The 14,213-nt window shown below is 54.1% G+C and overlaps 1 protein-coding gene across 17 annotated transcripts in view; it reads right to left on the reverse strand.

The window, feature by feature from the left end:
- Positions 1-13,979, reverse strand: part of CACNA1G (calcium voltage-gated channel subunit alpha1 G) — a 143,548-nt gene extending 129,569 nt beyond the window's left edge. For all 17 annotated transcript variants that reach the window (XM_064728318.1, XM_064728320.1, XM_064728317.1 and 14 more), the window contains exon 1: positions 13,302-13,979. In XM_064728318.1, the coding sequence (XP_064584388.1) occupies positions 13,302-13,543 (242 nt within the window). In that variant the 5' untranslated portion in view covers positions 13,544-13,979. The remainder of the gene's footprint in view (positions 1-13,301) is intronic.
- Between the last annotated feature and the right edge of the window lie 234 nt (positions 13,980-14,213).

Consider the following 14,213-nt stretch of genomic DNA (forward strand, 5'->3'; position numbering starts at 1 on the left):
GTAATTTTTTCATTTAACTCCAATGGACCAAAATAAATTTTAAAAAACCACAGCCAAAAACCTATAGAAAGGTATATTACTCTGTAGTGGAAAATTAGATTCCTCCTACACAATACTATAGGATGATTTAAATATAACATATAGGAATATAACATGTTATTAAATTGTATAGTATCTTTCTAGAAAAACCTGCAGTATAGGATTCTAAAAATTACTCCCAAAACCTATTATGCTTCAATCTAGCCCAGCTGGTTTCCTTTCTATTATATGCTGCAACTTTTCCTAAAAGGCTCAGGTTTTAATTGTGTCTTGAAATGTTGCTGCAATCACACTCCAAGAATGGCTCTAAATGCCCCCAGAAACGACAGAGCCAAGTGGGGAACCCCTGCCCTTGGGGTGGGATGGAGGTGGGGGTGGATGGGACCCTGCACTCTCCACAGTCAAAACCCACTCTAATTAGCAGAGGGGTGAGGGGTCCAGTGAGGGCCCGGTGCTTGGCTTCTTATAGAAGCAATTCTGTATTTCAATTCCATTGCTCTCCCAGCACTCACCACCCCAAATATTTGGGGTATTCAAGTAATTATTGGTGCTTCAGCACTAGACACTCATCCTCTTCCTCCTGTCTTCCAAAAAAACCCAAAAAGGGTTACAGAAAAAAGTTGCCTGTAGCAGTTGCCATAGAGACTCTCCAGCTTGGCACAGAAACCCAAAATCTTGTAAAAAATGGAAGAATTTAAGATTTTAATCAGTGAAAACACACGGGAGGCCAAGAGCATCAACGCACATCCTTGCCTTAGCAGCAAGATGTGTTCACCCCTTCTTTAGCAGCATCCTGAGAGCCAGCTGAGCACAGGGACAGAAAGGGAGAGGAATGAAAACAATGAAAACCCCGTCCGCTTTCGAGTATTTTCTGTCCCCAGCAAAGCAGCTTCTTGCTGCCCAGGCTGATTCTGGACCAATACCCCACCGGCCAAGCTGTTTGTGTTCCCATTTCCTTCATCTGCTGCCAGCAAAAGAAAAATTCAACAATACAAGTGAGGCAAAATATTTCCCAGAACCGCGCTATTTCTCCCATAAACTTCACCTCACCGCCAGCGCGGCCAGCAGCGGGGGAGGAAAAACAAAGGAGAAAATCCCGACTTTTAGCAGCATGAAATGTTTTTGCGACTGTCTTGAAATTGCTCTTTTCTGCTGCATCCTCCACTGTCACTCCTGACCCAGCTTCCACCGTGACCACAAATCAAACATCGTGGGATAAACTCACTGCTCTGGCATTTTCACTGCTTGGCTCCAGTTGCGGCCACTGGCTAAGGCAGACATGGCCCCAAGCACGCTCCAGTGGCTGCCTTTCCACTGGCGGCATCCTGCGGCACGCCAAGGCGGCCAAAGGATCCCGTTTTGCCACCTTTTAAGCCTTGGGATGAGTTAGGGAGGTGATGGCATCCACCAGCAGCAGCTCAGGGACAGGGCAGTGGTTTCACCTGGCAGCAGGATGCAGGGGATAACCAAAGCCACAGCATTGGGGAAAGCCTCCAGTGCCAAGGGGTGTTGTATTTCATGCCTGAAGAAACAGAGCTTGAGGAACACCAAAACAAGGAACTTCAAAAAGGAGCGGTGTTGGCCCAGGGAATATTGTTGTATGAGCTCAGCCGCTTCAGAGCGATGGAAAAAATCACGCACTGACCCGAAGGGGCGATGGAAGGACTCGGTGTGCGGGGGCTGAGCTTGAGACATGCCACCAGCATCCACCCAAGGGGCCCGAGGGGAAGCTGGGTGGGAGTGCAGGTACCTGTGGCAACATCCCAGCACCCCAAGCTGCTCCAAAGCCCTGAAGTCAGGGAAGGAGCCAGACTTGGGGGCTCAGGGAACTGTCCCCACATTGCCCTGGCACGCTAACATCAAGGCAAGGCAACTGTCAGCTCCCAGCTTAGGCAGACTGAGGTGTCTCTCCAAAACCTTCTACCAACACCAAGTTCCCATCTGTTCAGCTCCTCACTTTTACCCTCTGCTGCACATTTAGATGCCCACCAGGATGAAGGTTCATTTGCTTTCCACTAAGCCCATCCCTAACAGCACTGGGAGATGCAGGATGTATCTCCCACCAGCTCCTCCAGAACCCAAGAGCTGCAGTCAGGACCTGGCTGGCAAGGAAGGCCCTGGAGGGAGATAGTGTGGATGGAGAGTTACAGACTAAAAGAATCACTCCAGCACTGGCTCTTTGGAAACAAGATCATTTTGGCTTGAAGGTCATTAGGAAAGGAGCTTTGTGACTTCTTTCTGTGCCTTTGCTCTTCTTCCATTAGAAAGGGGGTCTTACCACGGTGCAGCCATGTCCTGGGCTCTGCTCAGCCCATGGTGGGGATGTGTATGTACCCACACACACACTGTGGGCAATTCTAAAACTGCCCTGGAGTCCCCCCAGATGCTCTCAGGGCCACTGCCAGGCTCAGAGCAAGGGCTCTGCTCAGGGACCTTTGCTCCTCTCAGTCCCTTTTTGCTCTGGACTAAAGCAGCCAGGCACTCTCAGGGCCACCAGGCTTCTGCATGGCCTTGAGATACAGGGCAGAGGCATGTCCTGTCCTCAAAGGCTCCGGACATTCCCAGTCAGATTTGCCACGGCTCCCAGTAGCCATGCCATGGTCCCCAGCCCTGCCCATGCTGCCCCATCCCCCTTGAGCAGCTCCCTCCCTCCCCTGCGCTCTCCTCTCTTGCTGTGCCTGTGTGTGGGTGTATTTGGAAACGAGATCTTTCCAGCTGAACTGCAAAATGAAATGCAGAGATCACAACTCCTTGAATAGATTCAGTGCATACCCCCCCCCAACCTCCAGCCTGCCCCCCATGCAAATTCCAGGCAATAGTAAAGAAAAACCCAAACCAGAGGTGAAAAAAAATCCAGGTGTTCAGCAGACAAAAGGGAGAGATTGGAGAAGAGGTGGCAGGGGGGAGGCACTGCAAAGCACTATCTTTTCATCCCCTGGTTCACCACAAGATCTGTAGATTGACCCCCACTGGCTCAATCCTCTGAGCTCCCAGAGCTGAGACAGCCCAGCTTCATGGGGCTACAAGACAAGAGAAAACAAAGCCCAGCACAAAGCCAAGCCCAGAACCCAACTGGGATGTGAACATCTGCTGCTGGAGGAGCCAGAGCCCATTTACTGAGATGAAGGCAGAAGTGTCTCCACCCTCACTGTGGATACCCCGTGCTGGCCTTGGGCTCCTCTGCTCTTCTTTTCCTGGAAAAAGACAGGATTCCCCTGTTCTGCTGCCATGAGCAGTTTCTGAAGAAGGGGATGTGATTTGCTCCCATGGGAACAGCATGTTGGTGTGGGGAGGGGGTTGCAGTGGGGCAGGATGTGCACCATCATAAGGGACAGGATGGAAGGAAAAAACAGAAGCATCCTGAAAAACACCCTCACCACAGCAATGCCCCATCCAGGCAGCAGGGCCTGAGGCAATGGGTGGGAAGAAGAGGAGATTTGGGGTCTCAGAGCACCATTCACAGCCTGGGACTCTTGCACTAACACTGGCTGTGCCAGAGAATGGGGTGATCACACACTGCTGAAAGAGGAGCCACACAAGCAGCGAGTTATCCCCTACATGAAACACAGCCCAAGAGGGGAAACACCCACCTCAGCTAGAGGAAGCACTCTGCCACACAGGGATGCTCCAGCTCAGCTTCACAGGGGAACATGAGAGGCCAACTTGGCCCTTGCTGCCACCATCCCTCTGTTTCCCAAGCTGCTGGCCCTGTGTGCACCACACATGTGTGGGTACAAAGCCCCAGGACACTGAGGACACTGAAATGTGAAATGCCCTGTGCCACCCCCATGGCCAGCATGGCTTTGGGTGCCTGGGGTCAGCTCGCATCCACTGGGTCATCAACAGAAGCATCCACTCAGCATTGACAGCTGAACTGGAAGAGCTCACCCCTCTCCCCAGGCTCATGGACACACAAAGCCCTGGGCCAGGGCTGCTGAGGGGCAGGCTGAGGCCCATCTGATCTCCCCAAACAACTGCCTAAGGGGCACAAAATCCCAAGGACAGGAAGAAAGGCAGTGGATAAGAATATGAGACTGCAGCTGTGATCCATCCCAATTCCAGAGCCAAGAAACTTCACCTGCATGTCTCCTCTGAGTTGAATCAGGCTCCACAGCCTCCAACGCTGAGCCAGCCATGGATCACAAACAATAAAGCAATTTATACAAGGCAGAAACCTTCAGGAATTATGCTGTATGCTTGCCGTATAGTGCAAAGACATTCCCCTCTGCATGTGGCTAGGTCCTTTGTCAGAGGAATTTGGATTTTTGACCCTAGAAGTCAGGATGAATCTCTGAAGGAACATCAGAGACAGACCTGCACAGTGATCCTGAGCAGATTATGGTCTCAGGGGTATATCCTGAGACATATTTATGGCCCTCCAAAGCAAGATAAGTCAATAATCACATACAGTAGCAGTTACGAGTCAGATATTAATTTAATTCCTTTCCTCCCTATCTGCCCGGATAAACATTAATTCAATGGTGCATCAGAGGGCTCCTTTATTTATCATTCTTATTGGAGTTTTTTTTTTCTCCCATTAAGGTAGAATTGTTACAGCCAGGCTATCTAGACATGATGGTTCCCAAATTAAAGACATTTTGCATCCAACACAGGCACAGGGACCACCAGCCCAGATCTGGGATTCATGTTATTAGCAGCAAGCACTGATGTGGAGGAGTCTGATTAAAGAGCAGCCCATCAAACACACTTAGAAGCCTCATTCACCCACAGCAGAAGGAACAATTTATTCCTACAGCCCCTGTAGCCAAGAAGGAGCAGAGACATTTGCTCCCTTCCACAGGATCCATACAACCTGGCCCGAGGAGCTGCACGCCCACACACAGCAGAGCTCCCACCACCTTCTCCCCTTCCCAGAGTACAGCTCTTCCCAAGACTAGTCTCAACCCAGAGTTAAAAATGAACCTTACTCATGATTAACATCCTTACTTACATAGCGTGGCTGGCAGCTTAACACCAAATAAATGTTTTGGCAGCAGGAGTCGCAGGCATGGGGGCGAGCCCTGCCCTCCCGAAGGCAGCTCCAGCCTCACCAGGGGTTAACAGGCATTTTCTATTTGAATTAACAAATCATCAGCAAGCCCTCCTCGCCATCTGGGCAGGGGAGGGCTGGGCTGCTCTGGCCACCAGCATCTCCCAGGGAGCACAGAGGCCATCAATAATGCAAGAGGAGGGACTTGGAAACATGACCTGATTAAGGTATGAATCACAGGAAATCCTGGAGGCAAAAACCCCCTGGGGGTGGTCGGACAGCCAAGGTGAGTGAATCCCTGTGAGACTGCCCAGTTCCACTGCTGCTGCCCGTGGGTTTGCCTTCAGCCCCCAGGCTTAGGGAGCATCTCGAAGCTCATTCAGTGGATGCACTGGGGGAAACCTCTTGGAAGAGAACTAAATTAGAGATAAATGTAAGGATGCTTCACACCAGAAACCCGTAAGTGTGGGGCTAGCACCTGGATTACAGTAAATAAATCCCCTTTTCTTTATAAGCTAGTCTGTGCCAAGCTCCAAGCTCTCAGTCATCCCCTGTTTAGCATTTTGTTCCCATTTTCAGCCCTCTTCTGCTCTCGCCCTTGGATTTTGCATCCCGGCAGAGAGGGAGAGAAAACTGGGATGACACAGGTGACAAGAAAACCCCAACACCAAACAGCCGCCAGTGCCTTGCACCTAGGAAACCTGCTAAAAATCCCAACCAAAACAACATTTCAGGCACAGAAGCCAAACCAATGGACAATTTCTATCCACTTGTGACTAAACCAAGTCACGGTTTGGGGCTGAGTCAGGGGCACATCCCAGTGCCCTGCCCGGCTGGGGATGCTGCTCCTGGCACCCCGAGAGCCCCTTTCCCGTAAGGCTCTAACCAGCACCACCACAGCCAGCACAGAGAGCAAGCCTCAAAGCTTCCCTCAGCACATATTCAGGCTGAAAAATGTGTTTTTCCATCTGCTGGAAGCTTCTTTGCTGGGGCTTTGGTAGGAAGCAGATGTGAGAGCATCCCAAAGCACGACCAGTCGTTACTCACTCTGTTATATAAAACCATGTGAATTTCCTCTTTTTTTTTCTTTTTTTTTTCCTTTTGTGTTGTTTTGTGGTTTTTTGTTTGGTTGGATGGGTTTTAGGGGCTTTTTTGTCGTTGTTTTGGTTTGGTTTTTTGTTTTATTTCTTAGCACCAGGCCAGATTCCTGGGTGAGAGGCCAAGGCTGAAGAAAGCCAAAGCCAAATGAACCCAGGTTGGGGGAAACCTCTGCATGCATCACCATCCAAAGAGAACATTTCACATCTAGGTTGCTCAGCAGAGAGCCAAGGCACAGAGGAAGGGAAAGCCACGATCTGGCCTCGTAACAAACCCAGAAACACTTAGGCCTCCTAGTTAACTAGGAAATTCAACCCTCTCCAAACCACAGCGAAGCTTCAAAGCCCTTCTAACCTGACTCTGGATGCTCCTTGCACAGTTCCCCGTGGACGGCCCCGTTCCCTCAGACTCTACTCCCAGCCAGCAAAGCTGCCGGGGGCAAAGGCTCCCCATGGGTCCTCTGCCAAGGGAAAATGATTTCATGATCCAAGTGAAAAAGCCATCAGGGAGGTTCATTTTGGTCTAAGGTTTTTCTCCCTTCCAGCAAAACAGTAGAAAAAAAAAAAAGAAGTTGAGTAAAAGCTGGGCAGGGAACTTGGGGTAATCCGAAACTTGGTTTTTTCAGAATGGGGGGGAAAAATGAAAGAGAGTTTAAAATAAAAAATGCAAAAGCAGAATTTTTCAGCACAATGCCAAAGCTTCTGCAGGGGTGCAGGGGGAGAAGAAAGCAGAAAATTTTCTGTGCATCATAAAATCCTGAGCATTTCTAGACTGGCTCCCACAACCTGCATTACTGGGCAGGGCAGAGCACACAGCAGCCGATCAAAGTGAGAGCAGAGCCATGGGAGACACATCAGCCCCAAGGATGAGCGGTGGCTGGGGTGGTCCAGCCCCATGTCTGCCCCTCCTGTCCTGGCCACGGGGGCTGGGGAGAGCTGGGATCTCTGCCCCGGCTCCTGGCCCCACATGAAAGCAGCCCCACACGGGCCATTCACTGCAGAGCTGGACCCGATGATCCTGTGTGTCCCTTCCAGCTCAGGATATTCTGTGCACTGATCTCAAGCGAGTCTCCAGAGACGCTCCCCAGCCCGCAGGAGAGCAGCGTTCCGGATTTCCTACAAGGAGCCCAAGCAGAGCTGTCCCAGCATTGCGGGGTCCCCGGGCAGGACGGGGGCTCCCCTCCCCGGGATGACATAACCACGGACTGCATGAGGCCGAGCCTTTGTCTGTGCGCCGGGAGACAGGGAGGGAAAGCAAGCAAGCAAGAAAGAAAGAAAGAAAACTTCTGGAAGTCATTATGATTCCTCTGCTCCAGTCTCCTTTTTGGCAGACAGCTTCCCTCTCCCCTTCCCTCCCCCCCACCCCACCCCAGCCCGCTTCAAAATGCCAGCCTATGATTTTTAAATGAGAAAAAGCTGCGCTGTACTCCAGCACTTGGATAAACTCCTACACAAACTTCCAGATGTGACACAACAGCCTGGAAGGGGGAATTCGCAGAAGAATCTCCTTAAAAAACACATCCACACGCAGGGAGCAAAGGCAGCGCCGGGCTGCCGGCACAGCTGGGCCATGGACGGGCCCAGAGGCCGCTGGTGAGATGAGGTGTCACCCAGATTAGGATCAAGCTGCTCCTGGCTCTTCCAGGGAGGCAGGGATTAGAGGAACGCTGGCCACTGCACCCAGCTCTGGGAAGCCAACACCGCCTCCTGCTCCCGCTGAGCTCCCAAAAGGTTTGTGAACAGCAGGGAAGAGGATTTGCAGTTATTTGTCTCCTGGGAGGAGGGAAATAACCACAGCACCTCTGTGCTGCCCTTGCTCAAAGGTGATGGGCTGAGATCATCACGCAGGAGCTGAGCGAGCCCAGGGAGGCGCCAGCACCTGCCCAGGATGCTCCATCCAGGATGCTCCATCCCAGCCAGGAGGGCCAAGGGGCTCTGGGGACCCCTTGGTCGGGCATCAGCCACACAAGCCAGGCTTCTCTTCTCCCCAGGAACCAAGGAAGGGGCACAGAGAGAGCAGAGGCTCGGCAACAGCGGGAGAAATTCCATCTGCCTGGGGAGGGGGGGAGGCATCAGCGGGTGAACTGGGTCAGGGGACAGAAACAAGCTCAGGTGCCCTGGGATGGATCAGACACAGGTGAAGCAAGTGGATTCTGGTTCCTTTGTGGGGTTTTTAAATTAAAACAAGATCCATTTCAGGTCTGACCTCTCAAATCAAAGCGTTTTGCTTTGTTAAACTCAGAAGTGAGGCTGGAACAAATGTATAGAAGTGTATATAAGGACACCACATGCACTTGCCCCAAAAAAACACTCTCTTTTGATAACAAAAAAATGAATTTAACCCTGCATTACACTGAATTCTTCAAAGAGCAGCATAAGCAGTGTCTGGCTCTCCCCATGAGCTGACATGGCTGAGGAGGGAGTGAGGACACCCCAATCTTCCACAAGGTGACAGGGGTTCCACTTGCCCCTGCCCTCACCACAGGCATTGCCATGAGAAGGGGTGCTGGGGGGCACTGCTGGGCTTGGGGAGCCCAAACCACAACACAGCTGAGCAGCCTCAGGTCTCACCCCCACCAGGCAGGAGGGTCCTGGTTCTGGTGCAGTGGGACACACGAGCATTCCCTCCCTGAAGGGCTGGATCCAGCCAGAGCAGCACAGAGTGGCTCCAACACAGAGCAGGGCACAGGGTGAGCTCAGCAGGGGCTGACTGTGCTCTCAATGGGGCCAGCACTGCTTGCCATGAAGAACCAAGCCCTAGCACAGCAGCTCCAGCCACCCTGTGAGCCAGCCTGGTGCAGATCTCAGCTACACTTTGGCATGCAGCCATGGGGATTGCAGACCCATTCCTAGAGGTGTCTGGGCATCTGCAACTTCCAACAGGAGCTGGGGGCAATCAGTCCTCCCCAGGACCCAGCTTTGGTCACCCACCTCTTCCTATTGGGGAGTGAGCAGAGCCATGTGAGGCAGCTGCTGGAAGAGTCCTCTCTGTTTTATTGCTGACAGAAGGCAGGGCTGCTTTCTGTGACCAGATCAAGATGTGTTTCTTTGCCAAAGTCATTCCCAAACCCCATGTCCCAGGGATTGTGCTGCATAGCAGCCAGGCCATTCCCAAACCCCACATCCCAGGGGGCCATTCCCAAACCCCACATCCCAAGGATTGTACCCCAGAGCAGCCAGGCCATTCCCAAACCCCCATCCCAGGGATTGTACCCCAGAGCAGCCAGGCCATTCCCAAACCCCCATCCCAGGGATTGTACCCCAGAGCAGCCAGGCCATTCCCAGGCCCCACATCCCAGGGATTGTACCCCAGAGCAGCCAGGCCATTCCCAAACCCCCATCCCAGGGATTGTACCCCAGAGCAGCCAGGCAGGATGGGAGCGCTCCTCCTGGCGCCACCCAAACCTCCCCTTCCCAGAGAGGGAATTTGCAGAGCTGCCCTTCACCCTCCCAACCAGGAGGAAAACACCAGGATTTCAGCCAGGGTGGGTGTATCTCCCCAGGAATGGCACCTCCCAGCAGGGTTTTGTAGGGCCCATTGCCGTGTGCTGCTTTCCAGGCAGCAGCGCTCTGCAGGCAGGCGGCCGTGGGGGATGAGGCAGTTTCCAGTAGTACAATAGATATCACAGGCCCTTTCAGTTACACTGTTATTTCTCTATTCAGAGCTCTTAATGCCAAGTGGTAGCTTCCTCCCCACTTTCTCCATCCCCACTCTTCAATCACTCCACAACTCTCAAGAAATAGCCTCGTTTCTTGTCTCTGATCAGAGGAGCAGCCTGGCACAGACCCTGATACAGCCTTTCATCTTCCCATCATTCATGGTGCTTTCATTTTACAAGTGAAAGTCAAGTAACCAGCTTGCCTCCTTTTTCCTCCCCCTCCGAAAATCCTGCTTCTCCTCTCACGGCCTTGCCAGCACACACACCAGGACACCCTGCATGTGCCACAGCCCTTCCCACCCCTGAGCCTGTGGCTCCAGCACTGTGACCACTGAACTTGTCCCTGCTCTTCTTCCCTCTTGACCCAGGCAATTCTCAACCAGGGAAGAACCTTCCACCCCAGAGCCACCAGGAATATGAAGGCTGTCACCCAGGCTTGTCCCCTCAGCTCCTCATGGCTCCCAGAGAGGTTTTCACTCAAAGACCACAATGGAGTGGAGGGAGAAGACATGTTGGCCATCTGGTACATGTTTAGAGTTAAAAATCCCAAGGTTTCAGGCTCTGGAAAATTCCTGCATCAGGACAAACTTCATGGCCTCTTTCTAGACCTAAGGGAGAGGAGGAGCAGGAGAGCAACACAGTGCCCCACATCTCTGCCCCAGACAGCAAGAGAAAAAGCTTCCTGGTCCAGGCAGAGAATGCTCTAGACAGAAACATGGCAGAAAACCCCCAAAACCACATCAACAGGACTTTGCATCCCTGCTGGATACTCAGCACCTCAACCATCACCCTCCCCTAACCCGGCCTCAGGTACCACAGTCACACCAACTGCCTGGACAGGGATTTAGAGCAGAATCCCAGGAGTTCCAGCTGCACTTCAGGGGCACAGACTGTCGTTCCTGGGCAAGAGTGGGTCCTGCATCTCCTCCTGATGCCCAATCAACAGTAAATTTTATCAGTCAGATTAGAACACTGCAAATCTGCCTGGAAACGCCGCAAGCTCTGCATCGCCACAAGCACAGCTCAAACCAGAGCCCTCCCATCCAGTTTCTGCAGGAGCCAATGCAGAAAGGTAAAATCACCTGAGGGAGTGGCAGAAGGCAGTGAAAGCTCCAAACTCTCCAGAGCTGGGGCAGGATTCACCACCCACTCAGCCAAAGCATTGTCACTCCTCTGCAGGGCAGCTGGTGGCAACAAAGACTTTCCAGCAACATGATTACATGGTTTTAACACTGAGGCACAATTCCTAGAAGGTTACAGCCTGAGAAGGGCCACCACACTAAAGAAAAAAAAAAGTAATAAATATAAACACGAGCAGGTTCAGCTCCAGCACTGGAGTGGCAGAAAGGCAAAGGGATGAGCAAGACAATGCTCTTCTGAGCAACTCAGCAAGTGATGGGACACAGTGCAGGTACCAAAGTAGCTACTGTGTTCCTCCCATCTGAAGGCTGAACTGGTTTTTGTTGTTGTTTGTTTGTTTGTTTTTGTTGTTTTAAAATAAACTCCCCCAATTCTGGGTCAGTGACCCTGAAAAAAACCAGCTGCATGCTTACATGACTCAAAGATCCACAGCATCACCCCTGTGGCCCCAGGACTCCCAGCAGGATCCTTTCTCTGTCAGTAACAAGTGAGAAATGGGTGACAAAAATCCCAGCTAGTGGGACTGCACGTAATGCTCATCCCTGACTCACAGTGGTGTTTGCAGGTGCCCACAATACCACTGATTTTCCAAGGACAAAAGTTAATCAGATTGTTTTTGCAGCCACAGAGGAGAAAATACATTTCAAGCCATTACCGGGGTGGGGGACTTTGCTGAAAACACTAAAACATACAGGTGTTAACATCAGATTCAAAATTGCATGTCAAAGATTAAAAATTTTTTAAAAAATGTTAAAAACCCATAAATACTTGGAAACATATTTAAACCAGTAATCATAAATACTAATAGTCGTAGTAGGCACAAGAGCACACTGACTTGCAGCCTGTCATTAATATTTCTTTCCAAAACAGAAGGCTTCACAAAGTTGTTAGATTTCCTATGTTTAAATAAAGGCAGTTTGAACTGCTTAGCTGGCCTGAAAGAGATCTGTAGAGAAGCTGCTGAGGGTATTCATGACTGGGAAGAGAAATCTTGGATTTTTCCCTCTTGGGGGACATTTTAGGAGAGAAGGCAGCCTGTTTATCAGAGAATCTTTGCTGAAGCTCAAGTAAAACAATATTCACAACTCCAGCAGACCCTCACCATCAGCTGAGATGTAGTCCTTAACAGTTCCTGCATACCAGGAGTGGAGAAGGACTAGCACAAGGCATTCTGGTGCTCGGTACCGTGTAACATGTCCTCCGTGCTGCTGCACAGCCTCTCCCCTTCCAGATGTGGGGCTGCTGCCCACACTGCTCGCCTGCCTCTTGCCGGCAGCCCAGCACGGCTGCGGGAGCTCCCCAGGCAGCCTCTCCTGCACCAGCCCCTGCTGGAAGCCACATCGCTTCACTTTATTTCATTTTGGGCTTTTGTTTCTACAAATAATAAATGAAGCTGGAATTTGGCGATGGTAAAATATTCGGAATGCTAGAAGCCATGCGGAAGCCATGTGCTGGTTGCAACTCAACTCCAAAGGGAAGCTTTAAAGACACCAAGACTGTGAAAGAAGAAATTTTTCTATTGTCTCCTCTATTTCTTCCCCCCCCCCCCCCCCCCCCCCCCTTTTGAAAGCTTAAACTTGACTAAAGCGGCTCGGCCTGTGCCAGAGCAGACAGGGAGCTTGGAAGAAGATCAGAAGCCTTTGGGGGGCCGTGGCTCACCCCAGGATGTGACAAACAGCCGCCCTTGGCCACTGCCCGCCAGGGACCACGACCCCCACCCTGCCCCAGCCCGTCCAGGCAAGGAGCATCCCCCGAGGATGGGGCCGAGAATGGGCCCTTGGACGGGCCTCAAGCACCCGGAATTGTTTAGGGACCCTGGAGCCGGGCAGCAAACCAACCCCCCAAAACCTCCGCCTCCCTCCACACTGCACCCGTCTCGCAAAACCTCAGGGAAAGGACCAGGGAGGCTAAAATGGGCAAGAAACGGGGTCAAGAACGAAAAACCGATCCACAAGGGAAGAGACCGGGCTTAGGGTCGCTCAGTGTGTCCGGGGAGCTGGAGCGGAGACGGTCGGTGCCCTGGGGGAGATGGTCCCCAGCAGCTCCACTCCGAGTCCCTGTGGAACGGAGCGCTGCAGCCCGCGGGAGCCGAGGGAGGGGAGCCCGCAGGAGTGGAGCCCGCGGCACGGCACGGACCGACCGACCACCCCTGCAACAGCCCGGAAAACTTCCCGGGCCAGCAGCGGGGAGGGGGGAGCATCGCCGGGTGCCGCCCGCTACCCCGGGGACGGCGGGTGCCGGGTCCCCCCAAAGCCCGGCTCCTTCCCCATCACCCGGCGGGCCGCACACAGGAGGTGCTCCCCGCCCTGCCGGCCGCTCCGGTGCCGTGGGGGCCCCGTGGGGCTTACCTCGCCGCCGAACACCTGCAAAGGATACGGGTTACAGACCAAGCGGAGGCACCAGCTCCGCGGCCGGCTCTCCTGGCTCAGGTAGAAAAAGACGACGGGCGCCAGCGCCGGGTAGGGCAGCGCCTCTGCCTCCGAATCGCCGCTGCCCGCCTCCCTGTCCCCCGGCCCCGGCTGGCCCCCGGCCCCGGACAGGTCATTAAGGCGGATGAAAGTCTTGGCTCTGCCCGGCTCCGGATCTTCCTCGGCCGCTCGCGGTCCATCTTCGTCCATCCTCCGGCCGAGGGCCCCGGGGGAACCGGGGCGACGCGGGGCGAGCCGGTGGGTCGCCTAGAGTGGCGCGGCCATGGCGGGCTAGGGGGGCTGGGGGATGCGGCGGGGCGGCTTCAGCGCCGGGGTGGCATGGCCGGGCGAGCCGCTGCCTCTCCCCCCGCCGGGGCCGGGCCGCCCCCCTCGTCCTGCCCTGCTGTCTGCGGGCTCCGTAGCTCCTCCTCGCCGTGCCTTCGGGGGCCCGAGCCGCGGGCAGGGAGGCGGCGGCGGGGCGGCCCCCGCTGCCGGTGCTGGCCCCCTCCCGGGGGGCGGCCCGCCCCTAGCGGCTCTGCCTGTCCCCTCTGCTCCCCAACATCCGCCCGGGGCGATGGGATGCTGCCCGGCGCGCCGGGGACGGGCGGTGGCAGAGGATGCTCCCGCGGCGGCCGCGCCGAGCCGAGCGCTCCGCACAGCTGGATCCCTCACTCCAACTTCAAGTCCCGGCCCCTCCTCCCCCCGCCGCCAATGGGGGCTCTCCCGCGGCCCCCCGGCGCCTCCCCATTGGCTGCCGCGCCTGTCCGTCCGGGGGCACCGCTGGCCGGGCAGCGCGGTCCCCGGCGGGGCTGGACGGGGCGCACCCGGGGCCGGGCAGCCGCTGCCCCGCGGGGTGCGGGGGCACAACGGGGAGACGAAG

This window comes from Zonotrichia leucophrys, chromosome 18 (genome assembly GCF_028769735.1).
Source record: "Zonotrichia leucophrys gambelii isolate GWCS_2022_RI chromosome 18, RI_Zleu_2.0, whole genome shotgun sequence".
NCBI classification, from domain to species: Eukaryota; Metazoa; Chordata; class Aves; order Passeriformes; family Passerellidae; genus Zonotrichia; species Zonotrichia leucophrys.